The sequence below is a fragment of the Drosophila kikkawai genome, chromosome 3L, assembly GCF_030179895.1.
Source record: "Drosophila kikkawai strain 14028-0561.14 chromosome 3L, DkikHiC1v2, whole genome shotgun sequence".
Lineage (NCBI taxonomy): Eukaryota > Metazoa > Arthropoda > Insecta > Diptera > Drosophilidae > Drosophila > Drosophila kikkawai.
In genome coordinates, this window is record NC_091730.1 from 6,529,590 (window position 1) to 6,547,479 (window position 17,890).

A 17,890-nucleotide genomic window follows, 5' to 3' on the forward strand; every position below is an offset into this window, starting at 1 on the left:
GCAGAAAAGGCCTTGAACTGGGGCACAAGTACCCTAAAAAGGAGCTGCCTAATTAATCCACTTAACTAAGCTCAAGGGACTAAAAAAACAAAGGAATAAATAGGGTTTAAATCTAGATTGAAACATTTTAAGAGTGCAAAACCAGAACCACCTATAGAAGGCGTCGAAAACTATCAATTTGTCTATTGTGATCTTATTCAAAGCTTAATTTTAAAGCCATCCAATTTGATATAAATTTAAGCAAAACAATAAAACTGTCAAATATAATAAATTCTATATGCATTTCAGTTTTCTTGAGGTTTCTAGTCAGCGCCATATGGGGTATATGTTAAACTGGTTGACTACAGCTTAAAATATTCAGTGACGCTTGAAATTATATTATTTTATTTTTTAAGCAATTTAAGAAATCTTTTAAAGGGTATTTAAAATTTCTCAAGAGTAAAAGGCAAGTTTAAAAATAACCAAGGGCCCAGCCGCCGAGTAACTTGATCTTTTTCCAGAAGCTTCAATCTCAGCTTCATCTCGCGACGGATCAACTAATCGCCGCCTGTGGTTTTTACACTCGATAATAAAGACAAAATGTACTTTTGAATATTTAAATTTAGGTTGCAAATTTGCAATTTAATTAAAGCCAAAAATACATTTACTCAACTGTAGTCCAAATATGCATTACGGGTGAATATAAATAGGAGAAATTATCATTGCCAAATCCAAATTTTGACTATAGCTATAAATTTGAGAAGTGTAGCGGTGATCGGTCAAGGCGTAGAAATTTTGTACAAGTCCGGTTAATGCTTCAGGATCAGAATTTGTTGGTTCTACTTCTTCTTGCCCTTGCCTTTGCCCTTCTTGCCCTTTTTGCGTTTTTTGCCCGAAGTGAGCATATCCTCGGACACATAGGTCTCCGTGGTGACCTTGCTAACTGGCAGATTCACCGGCTGCTTGGGGGTCCTTAGCTCAATCTCAATGGTGTTCTTCTTGTGCTGCGACTTGGCCTTGCTGCCCAGCTTGACCAGGAAGACATCGCTGTCGGTCTCATCGCAGGTTTTGTAGCAGACCTACAATATCGAAATATATGTTGATTTCTTAGTTAATATATGTATCTGAACAAGAGTGTAATAACCATTTGGGTTAGAAAAGCAGACTAACAAAAAATCACCTAATTTGCGGTTGCACCTGTTACGACCACATGCATCTCCCCTGAACGATAACCATTAATAAAAAAAAACCTATGAAATGCTGGAGCAAAGTAGTGGCTGCTCCACACTTGGTGTTGTAGCTGGAGCAGATGTTATGCAACTGCCGCACAATTGGGGCAATCGAGAGCCTTCCAACAACACACCGGGTTTCCGTAGCTGCAGAAGTTGCACCACTCTGCAGCGGCATTTAGAGGGGCCTAGTCACGGATCGAAAGCGATCATTCCGCGTTCATTCGCACACGTAACCAGCGATCCCGCTAAGGAATGCGGAGGCGATCTCGCCGATTACAGATTACAAATTCTCAAAATATGAGAAAAAAGCCTGGATTACCAATTCTCGAAACGTGAAAAAAAAGCCTGATTTGAGGCAAGTTTTTAATGAAAAATATTATTCCGTAATAGCCTATCACCTCTCATATTATATATCTGTATCTAAACTCACCTCAATTCCCTTGCGTCTGGTATCCAGATTAACGCCCTTCATGGTCTCCATAATGTCCTTGCCCTCGACCTGCATGCAACAGCTACGCTGATTCAGGCTAGGATGACGAGCCGGAACCTCACGATCGTGGCCGCCGCAGAGCCGGCGATAGCAATCCACCTTGGCCTCCTGCAGATCACAGGCCTCCTTGATCTTCGAAAAAGGCACATAGTAGTTGTCCGTCTCGCAGGCATCGTTGCCGGAGTACTTGATATTGGCCCGGACTTTCGGGATGTTCGGATGATTAACGATACTGCCGCCGGTGCGCCGCTTTATGTGATTCCTGGCGAAGGAACTACGCTGCAGCATATCGTGCAGGCCAGAGTCCTTCTTAGGCTCGCCGCCATTGTGATCATCCTCGTCGCCCAGATCTTCCCTGGCCCCATCATCTATGCTCTCCACTTTGTGGGTGTTCTTGAGGACGCGTATTGTCAGACCGCTGCCATTCAGACTGGCCTCGAACTCGTCATAAGCCTCCGGACCCGGATCGGGCCGAGTGGGTTGGATGAAGCAGGGTGCAAGCTCCGGACTGCAGTCACAATCGCATGTGCACTGGCAGCACCCGTCACATGCGTCGTCGACAACAGCTGGGGATTATATGAATCAATCCCGGGTTCCTATGAATTCTCAGAGTTGACTTACTGGTCTCGTTCATGGGCTTGAGCATTTCATCGGTGATCTTGAAATTGCAGTTAACCTTGCCCTTCCTGCCCTTCTTACCCTTCTTCTTGGCCATGTTTCTTGGCTAAATGTGATTGCTAGTGATGACTTGTGAGCGTGGTCTGCTTCGAAAGACCTCTAATTATCAATTTTGATATTGTACTTCACCATCAAATGGCGCAATTTCCGTACAGCTCGTTTTCGCGCTGCAATGATACAGGATTAGTACGCGTTTATTATTTAATTTGAAAAGCTATTTCAGAATTACGCGCACTGATCTAGATCTGTGTTAAGTGTTTCAATATGTTCATCCAAAGTTCGCGTTAGGAAAAAGAAAAATAATTTAATTTTTGTTTATTTTGAATGCCAGACAACATTTCCTATTTGAAACTGTAAAAGGAATACCAATCGAGCAGTGACTGCTAACCCAACGACTACTTGGGGAGATACTGGAGTTGTAAAGCGTTTCGGGAAGGCTCTGATGGGAAAGTCATTTCGGGGCTTACTTGGTTTTTATAAAAATTAAAAGATTAGGTGGATATTCAAATAAAAAAACAAGTTTAGTAATCGTTTTACAAGAAAATGTACGATTTTAACATATACAAATATTTTAAAATGGTTTAACTTTTTGTAAGCTCTCTTTAGGTAGAATATATATTTAATTTAACAATGTATTTCTTAAATATACCTGTAAAGTTACGATAACTCACCGTCTTCACAGGCCACACTGTAATCCGCCTGGCACACGTCGCAGGATCTGTTCTGTTCCGTAGCCGCTCTCGCTTCCATGACCCTCGTCTTCTTGCATGCTTGCAAGGCACCCCCACAGACGGGTTCGCACCCAGCTTTATAGACCGCAGAGGGACCAGTTAGTTCGCCCACCCGAAAGACGGCACCTCCCTTTTGCCGCTTTTTGCCTTTGCCCTCGCCATCCTTGCCCTTGCCATCCTTGCCATTTGCATCCTTTCCATTTTTAGCGTCCTTTTCGTCCTTTGGCTTGCCCAGAAGGTCCGCAGTCATGCGCTCCTGGATAAAGCGGGGATAAGGCGGTATACCGCCGCAAGGACCGCACTTCTGGAGCTTTTGCTCAATGGGCGAAAGAGGAGGACACCGCTTCGAGGGAACAGTGGGACACTCTGGGTAACGAAAAGGGTAATTTGAGGTTATTGAATTAATTATATGTGATTTAGGAAAGTTCATAAGATCCATAGATCAGTACTCACCCCTATCGAACTCGTCCTCGCAGTAATCGGTGGGACACAGCTTGTCCACATTGCAGGCGTAGTAACGTAGACACTTGGCAATGGGCTCAACGCGCGGGGCGCAGGGATCCACCATTTTGCACTTCCTGAGCGGTGGTTTCTGACAGGGCTTGCAGGGCTTGCACTTGTTCATGGGTCCACCGGTGGCTGTCATAGGCGGGGGATCACAGGGATCACAAGGATCACATGGCGAGCATGGGCAGGGTTCACAAGGCGGAGGACAGGGCAGCGGCTTGGGATTCCTCGAGCAGATACGACTGAAGGGGAACGTGGAGACAATGGTCGGGCCATTGCAGACCAAGCGCATGATGAGCACTATATTGCCGGTTTGCATCTTGCAGAGATTGAACAGGGGAAGCAGGCGCTTGGATAGCTCGGATGTGGGACACCACTGCTCGTGACGCTCGTTCAGCTTCTCGTAGCAGGCGCAATTGTCCAGCAGCCCCTTGCTATTGGGACCCTTCATCTTCGGCAGCTGGGCCACATGGCCCATCATGGCACCCTCCCAATCGGGATTCTCGGCGTCAAAGGACTCCTTCACCCGATCGAAGATCGGCTTAACCGCCACCTCCGTGAGGCCAATGAGGAACTTACAGCTCTCCGTGCGCTTCTTATAGACATGCACCTGCAACTTGTCCTTGTTTGTGATCGGTGACTCCAGGGTGAAGAGGGCACACTTTCCGCATTTGGGCGAGTTGGGATTGACGCAGGTGCCCACCTCCCGGTCGCATATGTTCACGTACACCGACGACCGGAACGTGATCTCCGTGCAGGTTGGATATTCTTCGGGAGCACACATATTCTGGCGCGTGATCAGTAGATCGTCCACCACAAACTCGAGCATGTACAGAAAGTTTCGGGCAATTTTCCCTTTCTGGCTATCTTGGTTCTCAGACATTTTGATAAAAACCCAAAGAGAACTTTACGCGAAGATCTTTTATGTGGTCAAAAAGCGTAAATAAGGTCAAGAGTAACTTTTCGAACCCTGCAAACAGAAGAGCAACTTAAAATTTTGAAACTAAAAGACGAAATTTAAAATTTGATTTTGACGGCAACGCCGAGACCGGAAGAGACTATGGCGTATTGAACTGGTATCCTGGACTGAATACCCAAGGCCTACTGAAAAACAGTTGATTAATTTATCTAAGGTAATAAAGAAAGTTCCATATAAGCTTTGGAATATATTTATTTTATTTATATATTTTATATTAAAAGAAGTAAACGAAAGTCTCATTAATTATTATTTTACAAAATAACCAATAATTTAGTTTCAATATTTTTTAAAATAATAAATGCAGTATGCAGATTTATTAACCTTATGAAAACTATAACTAACTCAGAACAGCTTTCCAAATTAAAATTAGTGCCTGTTTGGCTGAGTTGTAATAATTTAAAAATTGAATTTTCTTAAAAATTACCATATAAAATTATATTTAAATTTTTAATTATAATACCCCGTAAGGATATAAAAATGAAATGACTATGGTACAACCCGTTTCATATTAACATGAAATATAGAATTCAAATGAAGATATTAAAAACCTGTACTACAGCCAACTAAAAACGAATATAACCATTAATTAACCTTTACAAGATGCGATCATCTCTTATTGGCATTGCATAAAGACGATGCCTTAAACCCGATTTACTTGTATTGCCAACAAGTAATAACATTCTTCGTTTCTACAGATGTTGACCTCCACAGATATTAAATTAAGACGCCGCCAGGGTTGAGGTTTTCTAGCAATGCATAAAATACTTTATTAATGTCATAAATGTTTCTACAAAAGTGATTGATCTACTTCGCAATTAATCGCAGTTAATAAGCGGCGGCGCTGCTTTGAGAAACCAAAGCCCCCCCGAAAAAAAAGCTCGCCCATGATAGTAACCAAGACGTGTAGCCAACAACAGGAATGGACTCGGCGGAGTTACAAACTAAACAAGAACAGGAATACAAAACAAAACAGATGGCAGGGACCATTGAACTTGAGAGGGATTCAAATCGTTTACAGAAATAGCATTACAGGATATATTCTTTTATGAAGCACTGTGATCCTGAGAGGTACATCCTCCTCTGGGACTCCTTCTTATCCTTTGATCTAAACGACACTAACGTCATGGGGCCTGAAAGGAGATGGGCGGAAAAAGCCGCGGCCACTGCACAAACTCAACGCCATAGTGCAGGATTCCGGTGGCGCTCACGGCAATCATGGCTCCCCAGAAGAGCATAAAGAGCAGATTTTCCGTATTGAACTCTGCCGGATAAGTCATGGTGATCATAAACATGGCCACCGCCATCAGAAGCACCGAGGGGAAGGTGAAGAACCGCCAGCCGCGTTTCGATTCCAAAGGCGATGGCACTGCGCCGCCCTCATTATCGTTGATAATATACCTTCCGAGGAACAGATCCATGGCATCCTGCCGCTGTCCATCGGCAAAGTTGTTCAGATAGTAGCGCATCAGCGAGTTCTTACCATCCTTCATAGCCCCGGCCTTCGTCCGCTTGCCCGTCCGCGTGAAGTCCGTCTTGAGCGCTCCCGTTCCGGAGTATTGCAGCGAAATTAGATCCGCATTATCGGCCCACACACCCTTGAAACGACTCTCGAAGCTCCCGGCAGCGTTCTCCACTAGCTGGCCGACATGCAACACGCCCAGCTTCTGCAGGACGGCCGTAAGGGATCGCCGGGCCAGCATGCTCTGCACTACATTCGTCCTGTCCAGACAGTCGATGCAATTCGTCCGGAAGACTCCCGTCTGCGTGGACACCAGCTTGCCGTCGTCGAAGACGTGATAGAAACCGAATTGATTCTGCTCATAGGCCAGGCGATCGATGAGTATGTTTAGCCTCTCCCAGCGCATCTTCCGGCACTCGTGATGAAAGTCAAAGGCCTCGTAGCGCACTCGCTTGTCGCCAAGTTCACGGATGAGTCGGGCATACGTGGCCTCCAGCTCCCCCTCGGCGCCCTTCTGGTCCACCAGATTAATGGCCACATTGTTGCCGTACAGACGGAGTTGATCGTTGAAATGCAGACTGCAGGCAGCCAGATGATCCTTGCCCGGCACCAGTCGCGGTCGCGGCTTGTAGCGCAGATTGGGCAGCTGGTGCCAGTGAAAGGGCATGCTGCCTCGCGTCTGCACGAAACTAGTAAGCTGTCCGTTGAATTCCACTATCTGCTCCGTCTCCACGAAGTTGGCAACCTGGCCGTTCTCGTTGCTGCCGCGACAGAAGAGTCGGGTGCCGGCCCGCTCCACCGATCGCCTAGTCACAATGCTCCAGAAGAAGGTCTGTCCGTTGATCTGCACCTGGTTGATGGACACAAAGCCCAGGAGCAGCGGGAGCTGGAACCTCTCCATATTGTCGCAGTTGAACTGCCGCAGCACATGACCGTTCCACACGAAGCGCTGATCGGCCCTTTGCAGCAGGCCTTGCCTCTGCTTCGGATTGGCGGTGACCAGCTCCCGCTGACGTTGCAGCGAGTGGGTGAGGTCGTAGCGGTAGGAGAAGTAGAAGTACTTGCAGTCCAGCATCTGGCGCAGCAGGCGAAGGTACGTCTCGTTCTCCTTGCGCTGGAAGGCGTTGGGAATGTAGGGAATGATGTCATAGCCGGCCAGCCGCCACACAATCGAACCGTTGAGGACTCCCACAAAGATGCGATGCGTGGCCACCATCAGGTAGTCGCAGCTCAGCAAATGTATGGTGCCCAGCACTCCGCAGATCCGACGCGTGGGCCGCTGGTTCGCCAACTGCCCTCCGCTTGCTGGCTGGACTCTGGTGACCTTGTCGTGGCGCCCAATCACTAGAACCTCCTCCCCGCCATTGGGCTCTACGATAAAGCTCTCGGGGGTGATGTACAGGTTCATGTCATCGTACACTTCGTTGGCCTCCCTGCTCTCCATGATTTCCGGGGGCGGTGGCTTGCCCAAATTGAAGTCTGTGCGGGGGGAGAAGAGCACAAGAAAAGCGAAGATTAGTTTCAGTTCTGGCTGCACCTGTGCTGCTTCCTCTTCTTCTTGTTCCACGGGGCGGCCCTCACTTTCTGTAATCAGGAAATACCCGTCCTTATCGCTGCTGTTGCACACGCACAGCACCAAGCAGAGCAGCCACAGCCAAGGCCTCAGCAGTTTTATTGTCGTTTTTATTGATTTAACACAGTATGCGTTTCATCAAAGTTCTTCTTTGCCAACTTTTATTTTTTTTTTTCCTATTTTACGTGTCAGAGTGCCCAGCCGATTAAAGGCGGAAATATACCATTGGGGGAAAACTATGGATGGTCACACTAAACTGGCACCGGAAATAAACAGAGCCTTGCCAGACTGTTTTAAAAGGTTTAACGGTTATTTAAGAGTTCTCTTAAAAATTGTTTAAAAGCAGAAAACTCTTGAGAGCTACGCTCACCACAGAAATGTAATTAAATTAAAACTATGGATATTTACTAATTAAACCGATGTAATGTTACAACGTACCTGAACACGAGCATCCTCCTTGAAACATGAAAATAATAGTTTAATCTGTTAACTCTTTTCATTTCAGAGGCATAAAATCTTACCAGAATTGGGCACAACCCAGCTTCTCCACCAACCAAACCAGTTATACATTTCTCCTGTTTTTATGGTTTCATAATTTGGTTTTTTAAAAAAGGAAATGGTGACAAAATTTTAAAACCCCACTATGATATGGGTGAAACCCAAAAAAAGATCCTAAATATAAATTATTATGGTTTGGTTTTATTATTATAAAGCTATTTCTGACTGTAGCACTGTCAACGTTTGTTAAGCGTTTAGAAAAAGGTCATTAAGTTAAAAATTTCGGTGTCGGACTGATTGTGTGTTCTATATTCTGTGTCTGTGTGCTTGTTTCGACGTTGTGAGGAGTTTAAGGCTTTGCTGGATTAAAAGTAGAAAATCTATATCGAAAAATACTTGACTGACATCCGCCGGCAATGCGCTGCCGCCTCCTTTTGGTACGAACTTTGTACATTACAAATTAAGACTTAGGCTAATCTGACGCGAAAGTTAGTGCATTAAGTAGACGAGAATGGCGGCGAACGCGGTGGCCAGCAGTCCGGGAAGACCGGATCCCAGGGACGGAGCTCCACCCGTCCGGCAATAGTACTCGCCGCAGTCCGCCTCCGAGATGGTCTTGTACTTCTCGAGGACATCTGACCATTTGCACAGGCCAACGCTGCACCAGTCCAGCTGCACTGCGTCCTGGTTGAGGAAGAAGACCACCTGCTCTTGGTCTAATTGCGCCGGGCAGTTGTACTTCACCGCCACGAAGTTGCCGGCGAAGGGATCGATAAGGCTGCTCTTCCAGCGGCGGCTGCTCTGGCTGTCGGAGTTATCCGCCCGCAGGGGAATGTCATCCTTCCTCATTCCCAGCGCAGTGAGCAGGGTGAGCAGACCCGTGGAGTGGCCAAAGTGGGCAACCACATGCGGGGAAGTTGGGTTGTTCAAATGGGTCAGCAAATCCTGCACCAAACGGCAGTTGAGGCGTCCGTTCTCTGGGAAACCATAGCCGGATCCCCAGTAGTACTTCAGATCCTCGGCATACTCAAACACGGACACCTGCTCGGGCAGAAAGGCGGTGCACCAGGCGCTGCTCCTGTCCACCTGCCACGCCTGCTCGTAGCGGCACATGTCGTACATCAGCTTGATGTCCTCCTCCTCCAAAGTGTACTGGAAGCTGTGGGTGTCAAATATTTATAACCACTCCTGAACTCTCAACCGATCTCTACTCACCCCAATCGCGTGGAGATGTCCTTGAGCGTGTTCGTCCATAGGCTGGCCTTTTGATACTTTTCGTACTCGGATCCCTCGCCCTTGTAGTTCAGATCCTTGTACGACTGGCAGTAGTCATAGGGACGCAGGAGCAGGTCCTCCTTGGGAATCTCAACGGGATGGGCTGCATTGTCACTACCGAAAAGTGCCTCGGCGAAGGCCCTGAAGCTCTCCCTGGTGCGCTGGGTATCGGTGTGGCGGAACTGAAAAGGATTACATATTATGTAAGTATAGGCTTGCCAGTATTGGTATCCAACTCCGACCCACCTGATAGTAGGTATCGTTATACTCCTTGGGCAAAACACCGGGATAGTAGCGTTGGTACAGCTTGGCTGTGCCACGGAGATCATCGTATCCCTGGCTGGTTAGGAACTCCTCCTGGTCGGGTGTAATGCTGGCATTCCACCTCCACATTTGGAGGGCTAATAAGTCCGTGCTGCACAGTGCATCCGTATCCGGCTTGGTCTTGGCCACCTTGTAGTTGTTCACGATGAGATCACGGAGCTGAGAATGGGATTAAAAACCAATTATGACTATTAAATAAGGAATTTGGAATATTAGAAAAGTAAAGTATATGTAATCGAATTTTAAGATTACAAAAATTTGTATATTGTCGCCTTGAAAAACACTCTATTGCCTATCATTAATTTATTAAGGTTGTGCTGAATACAAACGATGTACTTGTGAACAAATTACGTCGTAAAAATGAGCAGCTTGATACTTTATGATGCTGTAATATATTGCTTCCTAAGCTGGCATACAAATGAAATACTTTTTTGCCATTAAATAGCAGCTAAACTGAGAAAATTATTACTTAGTATCATTTAGTATATTGTAAAACTAAACAATTAATCTAAAAAGGCGGAAAATTCTCAGGGAATTGTTGCTAGATACATGTTGCTAAGCCTATGGTTCTAGAAACATGTTGAGCAACACATTTTGTTGCTAGCATTTTAAAGATGTTTCACAGGAAAACACAAGAACTTTATTGGCTAATAATTCCGCAAACTTCCAAAATTATTATCCAATTATTCATTATTTTTAGTAAAAAATCCACATAAGGGTTTAAAAATACGAAACTACAGTAATTAGCTCACTTGGGTGACCTCAAAAATGGTACAACTAAAAATAATTTGCAACGAATTCCATTCGCATAAGTGCATTTTTCAAAAAGCTTTTCAAAAACTACAAGCAATTAAAACATATATGTATAAAATTATAAACTTATGTATTACTGACTCACCTCCGCCGCACGGGCGGCATTGTTGATCATGCTCTTCTTGGGCAGCCGAGTTCCATGGCGGTGGAAAATCCACATCTTCTTGGGCTCGCATCCAGGCACTAGGTACTGCCGATCGATGTCGCTGCCCTTGACGATCTGGTAGGCGGTCTTCGAGGAGAACTGGCGGGTCTGCAGGCGCGAGGTGTCCTGGCCAAAGCAGTAGTCATCGCCGCGGACGAGGGCCACCAGGGGCAGCAGTAAGAGCAGCAAGCGCATATCTCTGGGGAGGAGAAAAAAACAACCAAAGAAATGTCAGCTTGAGGCGGAAAAAAGGGTTGCACGAATATTTAAGTGGCGGCCCAGCCTTTCCTTTAGGAAATATCCTTGAACTGTCGCCCTGTCCAACTGGCGGCTGACTACACAGCTATGCCCTAATGGACAGGAGCAGGACGACGAGTGTCATATGTGGATCGCCGCCATCGCAGCTCACAGACTACAGACAGCGGAAAGGTGTGGCATTTAAATTGCTTCGCTGGCGTCTGGCGAGGAATGGAACCAAGGAAAACCAAGGGCTCCAAGGAACTCAAACTGGGAGGGGCGCCACAGAATCGAATTGAATGGAATGGCGGCAGGGAATGGAAATCCGGAGTTCGGAGCTCAAAGGAAATGCCAGCACACACGCACCCACACAGCTGGCCCTGAAAATTAGGCTAATGATTTTCGCTGACAAATTGCTGCAGTTCGTTCTCCACGTGGCTTATGGCCATCAGTCCCAAGTCCATCAACTGTCCAACGCCGCCGCCTTCACACTCCGCCTTTCTCCAATTAGGTCAGGCCAACAAGTCGCGATTGCCCATAGATTGCCCATAAAAGATTGTAATGTTTCAATTTAGGGCCCGCATCCATCCAACTTTGATTAATCAATCTCCTTTTCCGGGGAACCGAACCCCTTCGATGGGGATACAATACCTCATTAAAGCAAGTGTCCGACAGCTTGTAACATGAGCTATGTAAATCTAATCACAAGCAAGCCTGTCGTTGTACCTCAAGCATTAACAATGGAGGGTTATTTTCAAACAATTTTTCAAACCAAAATGAGTATTAAGAAAAAATTATTGTCGTTATACTGCCGCAACAGACCATCGGCTAGTCAGAAAAGAGCTATGGTAGCATTGTAAGTATCAAGAACTTAACTTTGTTTAATTGTATATTATAATATATTTTAATATAGTGCTCCTTCCGCTGCCACCTTTGGCCTGGCTGCAGCTATTGGAATTGTCTACTTCACCGATTGGCGGGTTGTCACCGATTGGATTCCCCTTTATAATATGAAATATCCCAAGCCAGAGAAAAAGTAATTCCCTCATCAATTTGAAATCTTTACACATGAACAAAATGTATACGGACCCTTGAAAATCGTGCCTTACGTCGAAAATTAACCAAATAAACGTTTATCCTGACTTTCAATGGAAAAATGTGGTGCGATGTTTTCTCTTGGATTTATTTTAAATGCCTTTTGCGGTTTAATGTTGCCGCTGTGCCGATGTGTATGTGTTTGGGCAATGCATTTGGTGGAACACGCTTCCAAAACAAATAAATGCTCTGCCAGTCAAAACAAGAACCAGAAGAACAACAAATAATAAATTGTTGCCGCAGCACCCGAAATAGATGAACCAAAAAATTCGCCCCCTAAAAACCCCTCAAAAAGAACTAATTTTTTTTGGTGGGGTTTTGTGTTTACAATTTCGCCCCCATCGATCGTATCGGATAGGATCGGATGCTGGCAAATGCAGAGTTGGGCAACCTGTTGCAGAAATGGAATATTGACGTACAGAGCAAAAAAAAAAGTGGTATATACGAATCTTATATCTTAGAAACCCATTTTCTAGATCATTTTCAAATAAATTTCAGTATGAAAACTATGGAAATTTATTTTGTAAATATTTTCTATAGCTCATTTTCTCACTGTGCATCCGTGACGTCATTGCCATAGCATTGACAGCTGCAATTAGCTTGTGAAATTTCCAATTACATTTCCCAGGCGCGGAAGGCCAAAAAGCGATCGAACTGACACACGCATCTAATTCTCCGCCTTCGAATGCCTCTGGGATCTTTGCATTTTCAAGTGCAAATAATTGCCTTACATGGCATCCGCCGTCTGTGCAACCATACCCTCGATATATATTACTATTACTCGATCTCCGATCTGTGAGATCCCTCCCCTCAGGCGGCACTCCCCTAATCAATTGAATGCCCCGCCTTTGTTTGCATTTTCCAGTCATAGAACACACATACCCCATAGTCATAGTGCCCCCGAACCCCAACCCATTTCTAAGTTTGTGTGTTTTCTCAATGCGAAATTAAAATTCCAATTTGACTGCCATCTCTCGTGTTTACTTGGCGGGCTTTTATGAACTCTCATTGTAAAACAGATTCACCACGAGATGGAAAACTAATTTAATCTGGTAAATAATATTTATTATACTCCATTTGTTTTCTATTCGCGAGTGAGAGAAATGTGTGCGTGACATTTGGCTAATTTGCTAAATGTGTAAACTTATATTTGCAGCTCCCCTTGGCCGCCTCGCCTTTCAATAATTCCCTAGTTTTTATATTTTTAAGAGATCTGCCCTCGTGCTGGTTTCATCGGCTGGTTTTTGGTTTTTTTTTTTAGAGCATTGCCCATAAATCAAAACCAGAAATTTATTTTCAAATGCTGTTGTTCTGCTGTTTCTACTTTGCCTAATTTATTATGGGTTCATTTTTGGGTTTTTCTTTTCAAGTTTTCTTTAATTTTTTGGTGATTCTGCTTGAGCAGAAGTCATTGCCAGCGATTTGATTCGAATTCATCATTTCACCAATTGATTTTTCCAGCGTCACACATACTGATCGATCTGAGATCATTGAACTTTTTAGGGGGAAGTTAAATCATTTAAAAGTATCCAGAAACAACTACCAAAACTATGCGAATCTAGGAAAGTTAGTACCCCCTGAAGAACTAAAGAAAAGCATTCCCTAAATCCCAGCTTGACTCAAACTAAAACCTTTAATTAACTCTTCCAATTACTTTCCTCCTCGAAAGGTTATCACCGAATTCTGATTCGAATTCATCATTTCACCAATTGATTTTCCAGCTCAACACACACTGATCGATCGATCGAACGATTGCTCTGTGAGATCATTGAACTTTTCCGGGGAAATTAAATAATTTTGATTACGAAACGATGCCAGAAGTGAGATGTGGAGCAGAGAAATACGTCAGATACTTGCATCAATTGCCGGCCAAAGTTAATTGATTACACACGCAAGCAGCTGGCTTTTAAGAGCGTTTTGCAAGCGTTTCGCTGCTGCCTTTTTCACAGCTGCCCGCGAAAATTGTCGCGGAAAAGAATCCAGAGATGAAAAGCGAAATCAAAGCTACCCAGCCAGCTACGCTACTGTTCATATTAATTAACATATGAGCGCGAGCGAATGCCAGGTCGACCGACCAATTATCGTAATGATGCTCAAGCGCAATTCACTTAAAATCCCCAACACGTCGCCGGATAATGGCACATTCATCATGCACGCCATATACACCCGACTATTACACGGCTATACGAATTTATGGAGGGTCTTGGGGTCTGGGGAGACCGGAACATCCATGTTCCGAGCATTAAGCGATAAGGCAAGGCGTAAAAGACAAGGCCACTATCTAGTTAATATGCAGACGTCGCAGGAACCCCGGAACCCCTGATAATTCTAGACCGGCGCTCCTCTGGAGAATCTTTAATTATTAACGACGATATACCCGAAAATTGCCTGGGAACATTAAGTATTTAATTTATCACCATGGACCCAGACCCAAGGCGACCTTCTCACCATTACAAGTCGGACAAGAGGAAGGGAGATGCCATGGTCTGGTCTGTGTTTGTTTGGAAAATTTTTAAAATATGCCGCCTGCCTGACCTCAGCGATCTCTCTCGCATAGACGCAAGTGTGATGTGCTGCGTCTGGTATCTGGGAATTTTGTAAGAGTTTCCAAAAGTATCTCGAAGACGGCAGCGCCCGAAAATAGAATTGCTTCATTTCTAATGATATATTAACTACTGCCCATTAAAATGTGGAAAGCGAAAAAGAGTCTATTTTTTTGCTGGCAAACAAACAAGGAAGGAAAAGGAGGGAATAGAGGAATAGCAGGGAAAGTGGTTTCGGTTAAGGTTAAGTGAGCAAAAGCCAAAAGAAAAGCAAAAGGCGGATGCCAAAATCATTTTTGGCAAAGTATCAAGATTGAAAAGCTTTTGACAAATTCTGTAATTTATTTGAAACGAGTGTGGTGGCATTTTCAAGAGCACCTGATATAAACAAATGGAGGAAATGCTCCAAACTTATTTACACAGCACAAAATGTAATAAAGTAAAGCACAAGTAAATATTTACAAAAATTGTGCAACTTAGTAAGAGGTACTAAGAAGGAGGAGGGTGGTGATATTCAAACACTAATCGACATTTCAAGAGCAAATAAAAGCAGCTGCCAAAAAAAAAAAGCACAAAAATAACACAAGAAAATGAATGAATTCCTGCCAAAAAGAAAGGTATTTAAATACTTTATTAATCCCCATAAACCTGTTTAAAATATAGTTCTTCGTTTCAAATTAAATGTTTAGTTTGTACATATAACTACAAGTTTTGTGTTTACTTACTTATGAGCTTAAAATATTCTTTAGTTTATTTTGGAAAGCCTTTCTAAGTTGTTTGGTTTATGGAAAATACAATAGAAATATTTTAGTACTACATAAAAGGCTAAATTTAATTTATAATTCATAAATATCAATTAAAAATCATGTGGTAACAGCTCGTAAGACTTTGGAAAACAAAACTGAGAAATTTAACAACAAACTCTCTAATTTAGCTTTATAAACGAAGTACATGAAATGCCAATAAATTTTGCATATTATGGGCTAGGCAAATAAAACAAATTTAAAGGGCAGGTGGAAAGGCCTTCTTAGGAAAACAGGCAAACGAATTTTCCGAGAGCAAACTGATCGCAATAGCGACAGGGAGAGCAAGAGCGAGAAAAACTCAGTGGAAAAACAAGTTAGAGTCAACGGTCTTTAGGTCTTTGACAACCGGTTTTCTAAGCGTCTCTCATACCAACCAAAAACATTGTTTGTTGTTTTGTTTTCGAGTCTGTTTGGCCCACATAATGGGCCAAGACAGGCTCTGCCCTCCATCGCTGCCCTTACCCACACCCCTCAGGTAGGTAGCCACTGAGGCAAATACCAAATAGCAAATACCGTTTACAGTGGAACTTCAATAACTCTAGCTTATGTAATAAAATATTTTTTTTATTATTTTAGGGTCATTTTGAGATTATGCAGATTAAGTCATAATAAACTTTAAACACCAGAAAAAATCCTAAAAAAAATAAATAAAATTCTTAGTATTTTTAAATTTGAGAGTGCTTTTCCCAGAAGTTCCACTGTGGCAAATAGCCAAGTGTCAAGACATTGAAGATTTGAAGCCGTCAACAAATTTTGGGCTGCAAAAAACGCGCGAGAATTTCAAATATTTTCAGAGGCTCAACCCGAATTTATGTACGGAGTATGTGAAAGGGCAGGGGGGCCCCGAAAATAAATTAAATATTTAATGTGCCACCAAGGGAAAAAGGTATTCTCTTACAGAAAAGGAGGCAAAGTGGAGGAACATGGCGTGTCCAAGTGGGAGTCGCGTGCCCCCAGGGGGCTGGTCATAAATCTGGTAATCCAGCACAGGACGTGGGGGAATTGGCAGTACGAGACACTTGTGTCAACTATTTGTTTGCGTAATTTGCTTATCTTTGTGCGGCCATCCATTTTAATTGCACGCGCTTGGAGACCTAATTATTTTAAGCGCGTTTTTAAACGCGTGCGAAACGCACTCAAGCTGAACCAAAGCCTTCAGGTGGGCCAAAGCTACGTAAGCCCAGCCAGGTGATTCAAGCAGCTGCCAACGGGCTAATTTGATTGCTTGACCAACGAAACGCGATTCAGCAACAAATTCTAACACAAAAAGATTTAGTTTTTGCCTAGAACGTTGAACTTCTAGCTGGAGTTTGGCACTTGGGAAAAATATCTACAAGTTTATCTTAAATTTAAACGGGAAACAAATATTATAAAATTTATAGACAACCAAAGAAAATGTTTACATATTTATAGTATTTTTGAAAAGGGAAATTAAAATTTGTCAACAGCCTTTAAATTCATTTTTCATGTCTATAAGTTGAAACACTTGAAAAATGTATATTTTCAAATATATCAAACAAGTTTAGGTATCTGGCAAATTGTAGGAAAATAAATAAAAGATTTTGATATATAAAGAATACAAGAAAAAATTATTAAAATTAATAGTAAGTTTCTGAATGAATTTCGAGTTTGTATAAAGTCAGCTAAATAAATATTCCTCTGCTCTTTTTCTCTGGTGTATTTTTTCTCCAGGGCAAAAAACGAACAAAATAAAGTCCCACGCTGCGTGGAAATGGACACCAAAGCAAAAAATAAAAACTGATTAATGTAGCCACCTCAAGTTTTTCAGCGTTTTTCATTCATATGCAAAATGTCGAATGGTAACAAGTTAAGATTATTTCGCTGAGCTCATCACGAAATCGAAAAACAAAACAAACTAAAGGCAAATACAAAAATACGTTATTTGTGTTGCGGGATGATGCCGTGTGTTTGTTATATAACAATTATACTCAAATTATATAGACGTCGAGCGAACAGGTTTCCCAAGTCCCTGCCATCTCTTGACATATCTCTCTGAATTTTCTGACAAAAATAAACGCAAATTAAATGCAAGCTGCAGGTGCAGCAGGGAAATCTAAGTGGGAATGAGGCATTTAGAGAGCATTTTAATTGTTCAATTATATACGAGATGATCGCGAGCATTCCTTGGCGCAATTTATGGGAAATTTATTAGCGACATATTTAGCGCTACATAAATTATGCCGATGAATTATGGTAATTTTATTAATTTAACAACATTTCTTGAGACACACACGAACACACACACCTATATTTTGTGGCTTAAATGCTTTGCCTAAACAAATTCAAGTTTGGGGCTGTTTTTTAACTCGAGCGATTTTAACCGCACGACGCGACCGCTGAACGTTCGAAACGGAACTAAAAACCGCCTCGGAATCGCCTAGCCAAGTAGCCTCACTCTCTCTCTCTATCTCTCTTTCTGTCGCTGCACAGTGGGCCAAATAGGCATTTAAATGAAAGTTTACAGTGGAAAATCTTCTTAGTTGATTGAATAGTTTTTATTAGCCA

At 43.3% G+C, this 17,890-nt stretch overlaps 5 protein-coding genes across 6 annotated transcripts; 1 reads left to right on the forward strand and 4 right to left on the reverse strand.

Moving 5' to 3' along the window:
- Positions 1-594: 594 nt before the first annotated feature.
- On the reverse strand, positions 595-2,465 carry LOC108073935 (uncharacterized). The gene is made up of 3 exons (XM_017165741.3): positions 2,323-2,465; positions 1,642-2,267; positions 595-1,058 (listed from the first exon to the last, which is right to left on the reverse strand). The coding sequence occupies exons 1-3, from the start codon at positions 2,414-2,416 to the stop codon at positions 819-821; spliced, it is 960 nt and encodes a 319-aa protein (XP_017021230.1). The 5' UTR covers positions 2,417-2,465; the 3' UTR covers positions 595-818.
- A 10-nt stretch (positions 2,466-2,475) lies between these two features.
- Positions 2,476-4,711, reverse strand: LOC108073932 (transcriptional cofactor Bfc). The gene is made up of 3 exons (XM_017165736.3): positions 3,564-4,711; positions 3,051-3,476; positions 2,476-2,546 (listed from the first exon to the last, which is right to left on the reverse strand). The coding sequence occupies exons 1-3, from the start codon at positions 4,498-4,500 to the stop codon at positions 2,479-2,481; spliced, it is 1,431 nt and encodes a 476-aa protein (XP_017021225.1). The 5' UTR covers positions 4,501-4,711; the 3' UTR covers positions 2,476-2,478.
- A 621-nt stretch (positions 4,712-5,332) lies between these two features.
- Sac1 (Sac1 phosphatase) lies at positions 5,333-8,599 on the reverse strand. Of its 2 annotated transcripts, XM_017165733.3 has the most exons (3): positions 8,150-8,599; positions 8,067-8,084; positions 5,333-7,534 (listed from the first exon to the last, which is right to left on the reverse strand). In XM_017165733.3, exons 1-3 carry the CDS (start codon positions 8,196-8,198, stop codon positions 5,718-5,720), a joined length of 1,884 nt encoding a protein of 627 aa, XP_017021222.1. In that variant the 5' UTR covers positions 8,199-8,599; the 3' UTR covers positions 5,333-5,717. The 2 variants fall into 2 exon arrangements, with proteins under 2 accessions (XP_017021222.1, XP_017021223.1); XM_017165734.3 differs by lacking the exons at positions 8,067-8,084; positions 8,150-8,599 and adding an exon at positions 7,637-7,814.
- Positions 8,308-17,735, reverse strand: Mipp1 (Multiple inositol polyphosphate phosphatase 1). Its single transcript, XM_017165737.2, has 5 exons — positions 17,631-17,735; positions 10,624-10,882; positions 9,648-9,884; positions 9,342-9,583; positions 8,308-9,285 (listed from the first exon to the last, which is right to left on the reverse strand). The coding sequence occupies exons 2-5, from the start codon at positions 10,876-10,878 to the stop codon at positions 8,616-8,618; spliced, it is 1,404 nt and encodes a 467-aa protein (XP_017021226.1). The 5' UTR covers positions 10,879-10,882; positions 17,631-17,735; the 3' UTR covers positions 8,308-8,615.
- UQCR-6.4L (Ubiquinol-cytochrome c reductase 6.4 kDa subunit-like) lies at positions 11,617-12,077 on the forward strand. The gene is made up of 2 exons (XM_017165742.3): positions 11,617-11,776; positions 11,834-12,077. The coding sequence occupies exons 1-2, from the start codon at positions 11,661-11,663 to the stop codon at positions 11,958-11,960; spliced, it is 243 nt and encodes an 80-aa protein (XP_017021231.2). The 5' UTR covers positions 11,617-11,660; the 3' UTR covers positions 11,961-12,077.
- Positions 17,736-17,890: the final 155 nt, after the last annotated feature.

Excerpts from the sequence above, each read along its gene's own strand:
- Sac1 (XM_017165733.3), bottom strand. The coding sequence starts at position 8,198 with ATGTATAACTGGTTTGGTTGGTGGAGAAGCTGGGTTGTGCCCAATTCT.
- LOC108073932 (XM_017165736.3), bottom strand. The coding sequence starts at position 4,500 with ATGTCTGAGAACCAAGATAGCCAGAAAGGGAAAATTGCCCGAAACTTT. Across the intron at positions 3,477-3,563 it reads CGAGGACGAGTTCGATAGGG|AGTGTCCCACTGTTCCCTCG; the intron begins GTGAGTACTGAT and ends TTCGTTACCCAG. Across the intron at positions 2,547-3,050 it reads CAGTGTGGCCTGTGAAGACG|CGCGAAAACGAGCTGTACGG; the intron begins GTGAGTTATCGT and ends GTATCATTGCAG.
- Mipp1 (XM_017165737.2), bottom strand. The coding sequence starts at position 10,878 with ATGCGCTTGCTGCTCTTACTGCTGCCCCTGGTGGCCCTCGTCCGCGGC. Across the intron at positions 9,885-10,623 it reads ATGCCGCCCGTGCGGCGGAG|CTCCGTGATCTCATCGTGAA; the intron begins GTGAGTCAGTAA and ends TCCCATTCTCAG. Across the intron at positions 9,584-9,647 it reads ATAACGATACCTACTATCAG|TTCCGCCACACCGATACCCA; the intron begins GTGGGTCGGAGT and ends AATCCTTTTCAG.
- UQCR-6.4L (XM_017165742.3), top strand. The coding sequence starts at position 11,661 with ATGGAGGGTTATTTTCAAACAATTTTTCAAACCAAAATGAGTATTAAG. Across the intron at positions 11,777-11,833 it reads AAAAGAGCTATGGTAGCATT|TGCTCCTTCCGCTGCCACCT; the intron begins GTAAGTATCAAG and ends ATTTTAATATAG.
- LOC108073935 (XM_017165741.3), bottom strand. The coding sequence starts at position 2,416 with ATGGCCAAGAAGAAGGGTAAGAAGGGCAGGAAGGGCAAGGTTAACTGC. Across the intron at positions 2,268-2,322 it reads CAAGCCCATGAACGAGACCA|CTGTTGTCGACGACGCATGT; the intron begins GTAAGTCAACTC and ends TATAATCCCCAG. Across the intron at positions 1,059-1,641 it reads CCAGACGCAAGGGAATTGAG|GTCTGCTACAAAACCTGCGA; the intron begins GTGAGTTTAGAT and ends TCGATATTGTAG.